Source organism: Medicago sativa, chromosome 1 (genome assembly GCF_051527215.1).
Source record: "Medicago sativa cultivar Bolivia chromosome 1, Bolivia_mono, whole genome shotgun sequence".
Classification (NCBI taxonomy): domain Eukaryota; kingdom Viridiplantae; phylum Streptophyta; class Magnoliopsida; order Fabales; family Fabaceae; genus Medicago; species Medicago sativa.
Genome location: NC_140749.1, coordinates 63,201,481 through 63,216,460, shown reverse-complemented (window position 1 = coordinate 63,216,460; position 14,980 = coordinate 63,201,481). Strand labels below are relative to the sequence as shown.

The window sequence follows — 14,980 nt, the reverse complement described above, 5'->3', positions numbered from 1 at the left end:
TCACTAGAGGACACAATGGCTTCACTTTATCATCTCAATTAAGTGTTATGTTATCTTCAATGAAGCTATGCCAAAAGTGGAACATTCACAAACTAAGTGTTCTTCATCTCAAACGCTGTTTAAACTTTTAATCTGCTTCCAAAATTAACCAGCTGTGACTAAGATAGAAAATGACACACTAGAAAATACAATGGATGCAGAATGTATTCTTATGGATGTTAATTAAGGGAAATGCATGAGAAGGATGTATATATAATTCAATGAATATTGAAGTAATGAGAGGTTGACAAAAAATAAAGTCATGAATTTCTTATCCATTATGGGGGACAAGCACCTTGGTCACCGCATTAATATGATCACAAGGAAATTTTCAATAGAACAAACAAAGAATTGATAGTAGCATGTGAAAAAACAGCTCCTTTGAAATGACTATACAGGCCACTGACATGTTCGGATTATTCTCGAGTAATTCTGTTTTAAATAATAGACTTATCCAAGTTTATAGGTAGTCCATCAAGAGAATAAAAGTAGCAATTCAGTTGCAAAAGTTTTACATTTTAATCTCAAGACAAGATATAAAAGTTCAAATTCTCTACAAAGATTGTTGTAAAATAGTCATTGATATCATTTTAAGTAATTTATATCCAGAATCTATAACAATAAAAAAGGGTATATCTTTTGTTTTTGGTATAGCCTACTTTTCACTACCAAAATTACCTGTAACAGTAAACGTTTAAATATTTTATTAAAAAATTAGCGAAATTTCAAGATATAATAAAATAAATATTCAATTAATGTGTCCCCGTCAGTTGGTAGAGACATGTATTATTATATGCATGGGTCGGGTTTGAACCCCGGATACCCCACCTATTCACAGTGAATTATAACCACTACGCTATTTGACAAAAAAAAAAAAATCAACTAATGTCTTTTTGTACAAATAAAAAGAAACCAATACATATCTCCTAAGTTTTTTTTTTTTTTTTTTTAAGATCTCTTAAGTCTAAATAAGTAGTTTTCTTTTTATTATATAGACAAAATGTTTGTGGTTAATTTATTAAGGGGGGGAATCTGTTAGTATGAGAGATGCTCCTAAATTGAAGACTTTTATTTTTTATAACTTTTAAATTTTTACTATTGAATCCCATATATATCATAAAACTCAAAATTTAAGTTATACCTGATTTCATTAAAATTACACAATTTTTAAAAAATTAATATTCTGTATTTGAGTTTCACTGAGTATACATACATTTATTCTGTAAAACCTTTCTCATAATATGAAGGGAAAGTTCTTTAAAGATTGCTCTTAGGCATCTAGAAAATGTTAAACGGTAATGAACTATCGTTCGACATACTTTTTAAATCGATTAACCAATAAAAGTGCCTTTACCGATTCAAAAATGTTGAGCGATAGTTAATTGTCGTTCAATAGGTGCATGTGAACAATCATTAGGTCTAAAGAGCAATTATCAAGTTATTTTTTCGATTCTTTGATTTGGGCTTAGTCGTTTGTTGCCAGATAGCAGTCTGTTAATGACCCAAAAATAAATAAATTAAGCACCAAAATATCAGGAGGGGTGTGCTATCTACACCCGCAAACACTTCTACCCACATGACTCCTTTCAACTTTGTTATTTTTAGTAAATTACATTTTATATGCTTAAATTATATTATTCTATCTTTTATGTTAAAATATATTTTTTCCTGATAAATTTGATGTATTTTTTTTAAAGAAATTTGTTGTTTTTTTTTTTAAGAAGAAAAAGAAATTTGATGTTAAAATCTATTGTTTCCTCTCCTGAAATATATGATTGAATGATAACATGATATTCTTTTTTATTTTACTTTTTTTACTTTAATAATATGATATTTGTCTTCACTTTTATGTTAAAATCTATGCTCCTCCTATCTCGATAAACATTTTATTCCATTTTAGTATAATCAAAATTTTAATACATTCTTTTATCTGCTTTTGGTCCACAATATCATCATTAACATATAATTTTAAACCTTATAATAAACTATGAAGGAATGCAAAACTAAATAATTTTTTTTATAAAAATACTAAAGTTGATAAAATTTTATTTAAATTTGATTTGTTTAAATAAATTCATAAAATTAATAAAATATTCAAAATTAATTATCAATGATATTGAAAGCTATAAAGAAATATTGTTTTCTTAAATGTTAGCTTAAAGTTAATTTCTATCGTAAAAATATTTATTTATGTCGGCTTAAAGACATTTGTTGTTTTGATATTCTGTGGTGATAAGTGTTGACTACAATAGAAAATAGAATTAAAGCCTACCATATCAATTAATCTAAGCCATTAATCAAAATTGGATTTAAAGGTCAAGATTTGGAGTTAGTTATTACACTTACTCTTGGAGTCAAAATATCCCCTATATATATATATATATATATATATATATATATATATATATATATATATATATATTAAACTCTTAAAAAAAGAATAATATAATACAAACATCTCTTAAGGGAGGAAAGTATGATTTACCCTGTATATTTACTTCTCAATGGAATTACTTTAACATAAGAGTGAAGAGTGTGATTCAAACTTTTTTCATAAGAAAAAATATTAGTACTCTAACCGTTACTCCAACGTATTTAGTTCTGACCCAACATCATTGCGGAAAAATAGGCACAACTCCTGCTATGAAGGGTTACAAAGATCTCACTACATCATGAGCTTCAAAGTTATCAAATATTAAATATAGAGAATCCTTCTCGGTTTCGTTGACGTCCTAAGTTAAAATAATACATATTTTAATCACTTAAAGTTCTATAAACTAACTCTATTACTTTTTTTAATACAAAACATGGTTATATTAATATAAATAAGTTAACCCACTTGAGTTGGTTTAGTGGTATTGGCTTGGGATTTGGGAGTGTGCTCCTCAAGGTCTTATGTTTGATTTTCTCTGGTGTCAATTTAGATGGGCTAATTTAGCTTTTTTTTTTTTAAATTAATATAAATAAGTTTTACACTATCAATTTTATTATTAAATATATTTTACAATATTCATTTATTTTTTGGATTGTAAGTGTTTATTCCATTGATTTGTGGGTTGTTAGATAAGACGGTTGACGAAGGTTAAACACATTGTATAAGTTGTTCAAGTTTGTTGGGTAATATCTTCAGTTGAGGTATGGGATGAGAGTGAGTTTGAATTCATGAGTGTAAAATAAGTGTGATGAACGGGAAAAAAAATTATTTTCATCAGGGGATCGTTGCGAATGGTCTGAGCCATTTGAGAGGTAAATTAAATTAAAGTGAAAATATGGAAGTGTGAGATTAAAAGATGAAATAGAGACATTATTAATGTCTTGATTGATTTAATTATTTTGAATGTGTGAAAATTGATATCTTTGATAAATTTGATGTTAGCTCATGTTTGATTTGCAGCTAATACTTGATTTGTTGAATTATTTGATGATCTGATTGTGATGTGACGTACAGTCGAAACTCTTTAATTTAATACTCGGTAAATTAATAAACTCTCTAAAATAATAAATTTGTCCGGTCCCGACTTGGGCCAATGTAAAAAATTGAAAAACTCGATAAAATAATAAGATAATAATTTTTCGGGAGATCCCTTTATAATTTTCGGTCCCAAGAAAATCATAAATTAATAATTCATAGAAACTGAAGAAAAAAAATATATTAAGAATACATTGAACACATTTGTTCCTCTTGTTTACATTTACTGTACTTCAAAAGTCATTATTTATTTCCAATGCATATGAACACAGTAGTTACTAATTTACATTGAGTCCCAAGGTTCGCTGCAACGTAATTCTAAGAGACATAGACTAATTTGCCTTTTTGTTTGGTATGTACAGTATAATTACTTAAAAACTCTTTAAATTAATAATTATTTATTTATCGATAAATTAATAACTCTCTAAATTAATAAATTTCTCCGGTCTTGACATTATTAATTTATAGAGTTTTAACTATGTGATGTGGTGATAATTGTAACCAATTGTAAGATGCGAGGTTATATGACAGTGATGTATGATTGATTATTTTGATGGTATGATTTTGTGATGAATGTATGTTGATGAACCCTTATACAATGAATTGGTGGTAGTTTTGAATTGTGTTGCATATAGAGCTACTAAGGAGTATCCTAGCCCAACGAGGGGGAGGGACTGGATGTTAGAGATTGATAAGGAAATTGTGGTGTCATATAACTTGAGAAAAGTATATGACTCATGGTAGCTATGATGCAGTATCGCTTGAAAGAAGTCTCATAATGAATGCGGCACAAGATCACTTGTGAGAAGTAACCACATAGCGGTGTCGTATCAATGAGAGAAGCACTCCCAAATTTTTGTATAGGGTGCAATACAATATCACTAGAGATAACTACACAACACAATATCACTTGAGAGAAATACACCCATATTGGATCATAGAATTCATAGTGCAATATCACTTAAGAGAAGCACTACCCTCTACAGAGTGGCGTTAAATTCTAGAATCGTTGACACTGATATTGTATTATAAACTACTAATTGAGTACTTTAGAGTAGAATAGTAATAAGGATATAAGAGGAGTTTAGAGTCCAGGAGCATGCATATAATTCTTAAATGGTAAATTAACTTGTTGGGTTTGTAGTTCATAGTAATGTTACTTATGCTTACTATTTATAATAAATGCGAGTTGATATTACGATACTAGATATTTTGGGAGAATCCCACTTTGATAGTGACAATGGGAAAGGGGTACAGTTATTAAATTTGGTTTTGTTTTTGAGAAAATCCTTATTTGTAATGTAAGCAATAGTACTTTCAAAAATGAATGATTTTGTGTCATTACTACTATAATTTTAATAGATAAAAATATGGATTATGTTGAGTTATGAGTTAATATGATGTCCTGAGCATTATGAATGATTTATTTATTTTTAAAAAAGGTTGCTAATCCAAAAAAAATCCATTGTTTATTAAACTTATTTTTTCTGTATAAATAGTAGTAATATTTATTTTGGGGCGTAGAGTGTCACATTCCACTTGTAACTTTGTTCTATACAATTAGACTCTTTTCAAAATGGAGTATGCTGCAATAATATCATATTGCTAACCGCCTTCTAACCCTTGCACAAATCCCCCTTACTATCCAACATATATCTCTTCAACATACCATGAGTAGATTCAACTCTCTGTTGTTGTGTAGCTAAAGTATATAACCATATCTATTCAAACCTTTGTCATTTTCTCCTTTAATTATTTCAATATGGTGCTTTCCACATATTTGACTAACTTTGGAAAACTTGCACACACATTTCTAAATTTCACAATAAAGTAATAATATAAAAAATTGAACTCACAGGGACTAGGGCGCTATAGCTTTCCAATAATAAACTTGTTTGCAAGAAAATAAAATAAATCATTTAATGTCACATTAATAAAATAATGATTGAAATAACAGTTTAGGAAATCAGTTAAAATGGTTTATAATTTCTCAAAGGTATAAGCATGGTTTGAACAATGAATTAGTTATGATAGAGCTTTGCTACGATATACAAAGATATGGCTTTCTATGGCTCTCTGGCAACCTGGTGACCTTTGAGATCTTTCAATTCAACCATCATGTTAAGCATGAGAAGACACGTCTTTAAGGGTACAATCAGAGTACTTAACATGCAATATCACTAGGTCAGGTGATCAGTAACTCTCCATCATAGGAAAAGTTGATCCGTGGCCTATCACAGGAATCCTAGATAGATATTGGCGCATATCGAGGCATTTCCAATATCTGATTTAAGTTCAAGCGATCATTCTTGTTCCTGTCTCCTTCTAGTACTTAGGGATGTAACTCATATCAAACAAAGATGTCCATTCCCATCTCCTTTTAGTCTCGGGAAATTTGACAATAAAAATAAAAGTAATCATGTTTTACTTTCAAAGATTGACATTAAAATAGTTTGTTTGAAGAAGCCTAAAGTTATAGCTCTTTAAATCTCAAGCAAAGAGTATCGTAACCTCATCATGTCTAAATCACGAGAAGGGGTTTAATTGATGATGAGCTTAACCACAAAAACGGAGATGGAAGAAGACATAAATGAAAACATGAAAAAGCAAAATTAATAGATAAATAAGAGTTATGGATAGATTACACTCCAACAAGAAAATAGGTGAGCTTGAAGCATCACCCAAGTAATCATAACTCTAATTCACTAAGAACTAGCACTCATGCTCATCTATGAAAAAGATAAGATAGAGTGAGAACTATAGTGTCTACTAACCCTAGCTAAAACTTGGCTGCTTAATTCAACTAAGCAAAGTTCGGACCGTTGACACTAACATGTGGTTGTCCTTTTATATGACAAGTCCATCCATTACAAATTCTACCCTTTGGTTATTTCTCCTATGAGGTGTCCTTATCTTATCTTGTTAGACATAATGTATTCCTTTATTCCTTGTGATGTAATGATTTGTGTCGGTTCATAAAACTTAGTGCTTAAGCAATGATATGTAAGGGCCCCATGAGTTCGTATAATCGTATGACCATCCTGGACGATCCACATCGATATATCTTCAGACCATTTCCTAGTGTTGTATCTTCACACTTCGCCGGACTCTTCTTTCATGGTGTATCTTCTTATATCTCCAGAGCAAACCGTTAAATTGTTCCTCAAAACCTTCCACAACGAGCGTTACTAGTTCAAAAGGACTAAAAACTAATTAAGACCATGAATTCCTAAATAATCACCGATTAGATGCTACGTGCCTTGCAATCACGCAATTTATTATAGATTATGGGGGATAAGTGCAATGTAATAACCTACAAATTGTTGATTATCACCTGAGAAAAAAATTTGCAACATCGTTCATCAATGCAACATCTCGATTAGCGATGAATTTTTTTGGCATATTATATGGATCCTTCAACAAATTACACCACATATCTAAAGTTTAAGTAACATTATCCTCATTTTCACAATCCATATAAGCAAACACAACTGAATATGTCATCTCTAAAGAATTGAAAATAACAAACTCAATAGAAGGTAACCGGTATTCATTGGTTTTATAAGGGGAATCCATATAAGCAAAAACAACTGAATATGTCATTTCTATTTTTTCTCGCCATGATGATGAGTGAGTAGTTCCCTTTGTATCTAATTCTTCCTAAAATTTAGTCAGAAGGTCTTCCTAAATTTTAGTTTATCTCACTTCATATTATGTGGGGGAGATGTGGCGCTCGTGTAACAGAACTGCGGGGGTTTGTCAGAAGGCCTTTATTGTGCTAGGCGCCTGAAATTTTGGTTTGTGAAGCTTCATATTGACTCTTAAGTGGTGGTTAAAATATTGACAAGTGACGAGGAGTTAAGTCCTTATTGTCGAAGCTTGATTCAAAGGATTCGACGTCTTATTTAGTTGAATTGGAAAGTTAAAGTTCATTACAATTATCATGAGGCCAACAAGTGTGCTATGTATTGTGTTGGGTAACTTGAGTTGTGATTTAGGTGCTCCTTTAGTTTTTTATGAGTTGTGCCCGTCTTTTATTAGTCACTTATTGTATGTTGACATGATTGTAGTTTTTACTCCTCGGCTAGTTGCTTTGTAATTTTCATTTTCGAGTCTCTGGCCTTTTTTTTTTCTTTCAAGACCTTGAGCCCTCTTTTTCACTCCTTTTATACATATAAGAAAAAAAAGAAAAAGAAAAAAAAATGGCATGGCAGAATTAAGAGGCAATTGGAATGAATTACGACATATATAGGGCCATATTCATAGGAAGTATGGATGTGTCACAATGCTTCACCACTAAGGAAAGGCCAATGACAGTCAATGGAAACATATATAATGTATTTATTTTATTGTTAGTTTTTTGCTCAATTTTTTTTATTGTTAGTTTTTTTTTTTCTGGAGAGGAAAAACATATATAATGTATTTATTTTATTGTTAGTTTTTTGCTCAATTTTTTTTTTATTGTTAGTTTTTTTTTTCCTGGAGAGGAATTTTGTTAGAATCTTATCTTAACTAAAAATACCTGAATATACATAATTTGTACGGCTAGGCTATAATAGGCTATGAATTCCTCTTTGAATAATTTTTTCAAGTTATGATAAAAATCAACGTAACATATATTTTTGGCACAAGAGTAATTTAACGTTAATATAATTACTGATGTATTATTGATTATTTCCAAATAAAATATTTCGAGGGATACAACTGCATTGTGTTGAAGCTACTAGAGTTTGATCTAGCATACATGAAGTCTTAGGGTCAAATCTTATTGACTTCATAACACCAAAAGATAAATAAATTACATCTTGTTGAATCTCAACATAGAATTTAATCTCATTGTCATGTTAACTTGAAGTCATTTTCAAGACAAATCATATTTTTTAATGTTAATACTTGATAAAATTTTCTCTAGCTCCTTCCCTTATCAAGTCAACTTTAATTTTATCATATTATTTGTAGGCATTTTGTCTTTATATGATATTAACTTGAATCTCATCGTGTGATTCATGGAAATACAAACATATAATAATAATTATATGAAAATGGATTCCTTGCAGACAAGCACCGATCGCAAGTAAATTTCAACCATCAATCGTTAAATTTGTGCTGTCTAATTATTTTTAGACTATATGTAATATGTATTACGTGAGTGCACTATTTGTCGACTACATAGAATTCCGGTATATAAATCTATACAATATATAAAGAAAATACAAGATTTTGAACTGCTTTTTTCATTTTTTTAATTTTACTATTTTATCATTTTTATAATATTACTTAAATAATATTAATAAAAAAATAGTTAAATGCCTTCAAAATAGGAACAACCTTACTATAAGAACAATATTATCTAATATATAAGTGGATTGCGAGATTTTGAGCTAGATTTTTCATAATTATAATTATACCTTTAAATGAATTTTCCTATAAGAATTATCTATTGGTCTATTTTAAAATGATAAGAGTTTAAACGTCACAAACATGTATACTTATAATTTTAATTAAAATGTAAATTTTATGAAAAAATTGTTCATTATTTACACGTGTTAGTGCAACAAAAAGAGTAAATATTCTTTTTGTTTTATGTTAATATATGTTTACCTTATGTAATATTGGCGGTTTCTGGTTTACCTACTGTAAAAAAAAACTGTTTAGATTTCAACTCTATAATTTAAAGATTCTTTGGTTTTGGACCTTCATGAATTTTGATTGTACAAAATTGATTATATGATAGGGGTAAATCGAAATTCTTTCACATTACAAGGGTCGAAAGTACATTAAATTTTGTAATTTGATGTCATAGAAGTCGAGAACCAAAAAATCTTCAAATTACATAATTGGAATTTAAACAATTTTTTTTACATGATAAACCAGAAACCGCTCATATTTCAAAATAAACATATATTATTTTCTTGAAGGAGAAAAACTAGTAGATAGATATACACATTACTTTCTTGAAGGAAAAAGCTAGTAGATGATACACTCCAATGATAATAAAGAAAAAAGAAGGCACATTTTAACACAAATTTAATAAAGGAATTAATTAAGTTGAGTTAATTTGGGTTTAGCTTAAAATTAAAAAAGCAGAAGACTTTAGGTGATTGGTACGGCACCTTCCTTCGTTCGACCATTATTCATTCATTCACAGAACAGGAAAGTGAATAATGGCTTCATCAATGGCGAACACTTTCACTCTTCCTCGCTACTTCAACAAAAACCCTTCTTCTTCTTCTTCTTCATCCTCTATCTCCAAAATTTTCACTTTCTACACCCCCATTTCCACTCCTTCACCCATCATCATCACCAATGCATCATCACGCCGCGCACCCACTTTCCCTCGAGCCATGTCTTCTTCTTCTTCTTCATCTCCTTCTCCCTCTTCTTCTTCTCCTTCTTTCGGCTCTCGTCTCGAAGAAACCATCAAAAACACCGTTTCTCAAAACCCTGTTGTTGTTTATTCTAAATCCTGGTGCTCTTATTGCTCTGAGGTCAAATCCTTGTTCAAGAAACTCGGTACTCAACCATTGGTCATTGAATTGGACGAATTGGGTATTCAACTCAACCCTAATTAACCTCAATTATTGCTTGCCATTGCAAATTTATTCATGGATTTTGTTTCTATCTTAATTGATTTCTGTGTTTAGGTCCACAAGGTCCACAATTGCAGAAGTTATTGGAAAGAATCACTGGCCAATACACTGTCCCAAATGTCTTTATTGGTAAGCAAAGCAATCACTCACTAGAGTTTAATTACTATACTGTGACAGTGCAAAATTATTTTACACATATATGCTTTGCCGGTATGTGTTTCAGATTCAATAATTGACGTGACAACACATCATTGGATGTAAACGTAAAATAATTTTACACTTACTGTGCATAATAATTAAATTCTTACAGAGTATTATCATGTCTTTATTTTGTTCCTTTTGTCAAATATTAATCCTAATTTAAACCCAAGGAACACCTTGTTTGGATAAAAAAGTTTAATTAGGTCCATATAGTATAAGCGCTTATCATGTATGTGCTTATGTATCAAACGATAAAATAAAGTCAAATTGTTTTCATAAGTTATCATGTAGAGCTTATGGAAATAAATTGAAAAAAGCTTAAGGACACGTCGTAAGTTGTTTCTATAAGTTTATGCCAGTAGATAAGATGATGGAATAAGAGCTTATTAGTTATATTAGCTTGTATATTTTAGTCATGCTGATTAGGTTATCATAACTTAGGTATTGAAAAATCTTGTGCAGACTTCTGTGATTGAGAGTGGTTATATTAGGTAGGTGTATATTGAAAATTATACTATATATAGGGATATATAAGTAGTACTTCTGGGTTGAAGGCATGGTGAACATGCTTAATATCTCTAGTGATTTATGAAACCAAGAATCTGTGTTTGTGCCAGAAAAGTGAGAGGGAGAGAATTGTATAAGCTCAGCTGAAAGTGTTTACTATTTTTTTCAATAGCAAGAGAAATTTCATCTGGGAGAAGAAAAAACATCTTCTAAGAAAATAGAGATGTAAAGATATAAATAAAAAATGCACAAACTCTCTTGAAACAACCACGGGTTTCCCAATGAGTTTGTTAAGGAGGAACTTTTGAATATTTGGTGACTTTGAGAACGATTGGGAAAAATAATAAACCACAAAAACCTAAATTTTAAATGCTTCACGTCATCATTGTTAGCAAAATAGCTGAGGAGACCTAGTAGCAGAAGGGGTTGTGAGGGAACCCTAAGGAAAAGCCATTGAGGAGACATTTTGAGCCCCAAGTATCCTCCAAGAGTTTGATACAAGTGTTGCATTGAATGTATTAGAAATCATTAGATCCAAAGGAGAAGTTCATCTAGCAGAATGCCATTGCCATTGCCATTGCCATTGCCATTGCCATTGCCACCTAATTTCCAATGCAATGTTTTTAGACAACTAAATTTCCCAGGGTGAATCCCTCTTCATTTCTATGTTTGCAACAATCTACAAGCACACAAGCGATCTCTACTATTTGCACATGGGTTGTGAGGCAGACTGATACTAGTTTTTTGATCTAATTCCAAAGTCCTTTCTGTAAAGAACGTATATCTTAGAAACTCCAATACATGTAATTGTAGGCTCTCTCGAAATCCAACTTAAAAAATTAGGCCACACTCACCATTCACAATCGCAGAAAGTTTTCACAGTCAGATCCTGATATAGTATTTCAATTCTTCCCATGCCTTGAACTATGGATTAATATAAGGGTAATGTTAACTGGTGCCCCCGGGGCACTGGTTAAGGAGCAAATATAGTAATATTACATTGGAACTCGTGCAGTCAACTCATTAAAAGTCTAAAAAGTATTTTTTTTAATTTAAAACTTTCTTTTTTTGGTTTCCTTAACCCGTGCCCCGGGGGCACCGGTTAACATACTGGTTGGGCTAAGGGTTGAAGAAGACAACGGGGTTCAAAACCGGGAGAAGGAGAAAATGTTAATATACGAACAACTAATCACTAACATTTGCCTATAAAAAAAAATCTAATATAATTTTCCAAAACAACATAAGTCTGTTACCCTGCATTTAATTTTATCTTTTGAACAGAACAGTTTATTTCTGACCCTAAAGTTTTCTTCATTGCAGGTGGCCAACACATTGGTGGCTGTACAGGTATATTTTCCTTGTGCTCTTGTTGAATGATTGATTATTTAACTGAGGGGGAATGACTCTTGACTGTTCAAAACATTAGTTTTTTCCTCAGTGACTGAAGCATTATTCTTTTTATTTTTTTTACACTCTTCTACTTTTACTTCAAAATGTATATGACCGCAAATGTAAATTGTCTGCATATATGAATTTCAATTTGATCAGTGCTAATTATCGCGATAATTTGTCTCACGGTTTCCAGTTAACCATTTAAATCCTCTTATGGCTGGAAAACATGCTTGTGAAATTGCATTAATATTGTGCCACATTATCAGTTATGCATGTATGACGCTTTCATGGATCCTCTCATTGTGACAAATATCATTTCTGTTTGGATTTCTTGCAGTTTCAGAAATACCAACGTTACACAGTTCCATAAAAATCTTAACAGTGAAATTTCCTTTGTCTTCTCCTTTTGTTTCCCTCATTATTTTTACTTGTGCAGATACACTTAAGCTGTACAGGAAAGGAGACCTTGAAACTCTGCTATCAGAAGCTGTTGCTAAAAATAAGGGGAGCTAAGACCTTGTCAATATTACTCTCATCCTAAAGGGAATCTGATCCGGTTGCAATTTGTCGCATATAGACCCTTGAAAGCACTGAGTTAATACATCGATTTTTAGTCATTAGACCCTAATAAATCTGTGGTTTGAGGGTTTGTATAACTGAAATAAGCACCTTTTGTACCTGAAAACTGAATTCGTGTAATGATTCTTAAATTGGTCATTTAAATGCCTGGGAATTAACACTGTAAGAACTAATTAGATCTGTGGTTTGAGTGCTCCAGGCAAATGAAATTGATGAACATGTAGTTGATCTAATTTTTTGTTACATCGTGACAAGTTTTAGGATTCCTTCTGTTTTATGAGCCTCTTCTTTTATATCTCATAATCAGCATTCCCCATTTATTTTTGTTTTATTCATTCCTAATAATGGAATTTCTTTTCTCTTCATACAATTTGACCCGAGCTCCTTGTATTCTGCAAAAATTTAACTTATAGACCTTTTTAAGATCTTATCTCTTACACCCTCCGGTCACTAATATAAGCAAAAGTTTGATTTTTAGATTCATTTATTAAATGACTACTGAATTTAAAAATCAAACTTTTGTTTATATTAGTGACCGGAGGGTGTACGTTCTTTCCCTTTCTTTACTTTTTCTTTTTATATATTTTGCTTACCAAAAAGAAAACAGATCTAATCTCTAACTTCATTGGTTGACATTCGACACAGTCTAGGGTCACATAAGTACAATAAGTCAATGATGCAACAAAAGATCAACGTGAATAAAACCAAACCATCATTACAAATCAATTAAACTCCATGCAAGACAAACAAACATATAACCAATCCTTAACCTATTCTATCTAAATTGAATCAACACATACTTTCCTATCATATGATTTATTGAAAAAAAACATTAAAGTAAAAATAAACAAACTAGCATCATCACATTCCAGTATCCCATTTATAAACCAACTCATCAAGTCTTTGACTCAAATTTTTCAGATAAACCCCATCATCTTTAGCAACCCAAATGCAGTTCTTCCAATCACACTTATTGAATAGACGCTCATCATACCGGAAAGCCTCGAAATTAAGAGAAGCACTATCTTTGGTCACATAGCACCAAAACATTGTTGAGTGGAAGAAATCAGTCCTAAAACTCCAAGTGATATTGGAACCTGGAGACAGGTTATTGATGCCAACATCATCTTCTGATGATTTGCAATGTGTGAACAAAATCTGGTTGTAGCTCAACGAATTGACAACAGATACATGCCACTTTATGAATTCTGGGAACAAATGATCTTTTATTGCATAAAATCTTGAAGCACTCAAAAGGGTTGGAAAGGTTAAAGCCAAAATGAACCCTAGTGCCAAAAGATAGCGGCTTGAATTTTCTTTCTTCTTTTCCATGTTTGTTGTTGTTGCTGCTTTGTAGAACTTGTGTAATAGTAGTATATAATGTGTTAACTATTGCATGCAATTGCAAAAGATTGTGAATCCTTTTGATTGAGATTTTGGTATTTATGATGCAGCATGCTGCATTTTAAATAGATATGGGAAGTTTTTACTTCAAGGACACGGGTAAGGATTCATACATAATCAGTGGTATAAAATCCAAGAAAAAGACTAGAAAAGTAATATTTTCTCAATTTTGTTTTTGGACTGAACACTGCAGAAAATGGAAGATGTATGATATTTGGCACATTTGATATATGAATATACATTGTCGATTATTTATATTAGAGTTGAAATGACTCTTAAACTATCATGCATAATTGCAGCGTTATAAATACTTATTGCTATACTCTATTTCTAAAAACTGAAGGCTAAATAATAAATTTCATTTACTCAAAAATAAAATCATGACTTCTCATATAACAAATAAGTGGCTTTTGAGATTATAGTAACATACAAAACTTTTCAATTTCCTGATTATTTACACATTTTTTCACATAACTTTTGCTGATGGTATTTTAAATTGGGTGTGCCAGACCACATATGCAAATGCAATAAACAGATTTTGTCAAAAAAAAAAGAATAAGCAATAAACAGATAAACATATTGTTAAATTGGTGCATACCAAATTCTAATCAAACCTAAATCCGGTACTGAAAATATGTTTCTGGCCTCGCACACAAGATAGGATCACTTTCAATTTAGTTAATTAATCTTTCATTATTATAATTAATAATTAATGGCAATACCAATAGACAATATTAACCAAATTATTAACACCATGGGTTTTTTTTTTTTGCTGTGGTCAGGGTCTAAATCCGGTACT

General features: G+C 30.9%; 2 protein-coding genes across 2 annotated transcripts; one reads left to right on the top strand and one right to left on the bottom strand.

The window, feature by feature from the left end:
* Positions 1–9,607: 9,607 nt before the first annotated feature.
* GRXC5 (Glutaredoxin family protein) lies at positions 9,608–13,010 on the top strand. Its single transcript, XM_085727949.1, has 4 exons — positions 9,608–10,057; positions 10,153–10,227; positions 12,127–12,153; positions 12,635–13,010. The coding sequence occupies exons 1-4, from the start codon at positions 9,673–9,675 to the stop codon at positions 12,709–12,711; spliced, it is 564 nt and encodes a 187-aa protein (XP_085584075.1). The 5' UTR covers positions 9,608–9,672; the 3' UTR covers positions 12,712–13,010.
* A 412-nt stretch (positions 13,011–13,422) lies between these two features.
* On the bottom strand, positions 13,423–14,160 carry LOC146956250 (S-protein homolog 1-like). Its single transcript, XM_085727942.1, has one exon. It carries the CDS (start codon positions 14,107–14,109, stop codon positions 13,639–13,641), a length of 471 nt encoding a protein of 156 aa, XP_085584068.1. The 5' UTR covers positions 14,110–14,160; the 3' UTR covers positions 13,423–13,638.
* Positions 14,161–14,980: the final 820 nt, after the last annotated feature.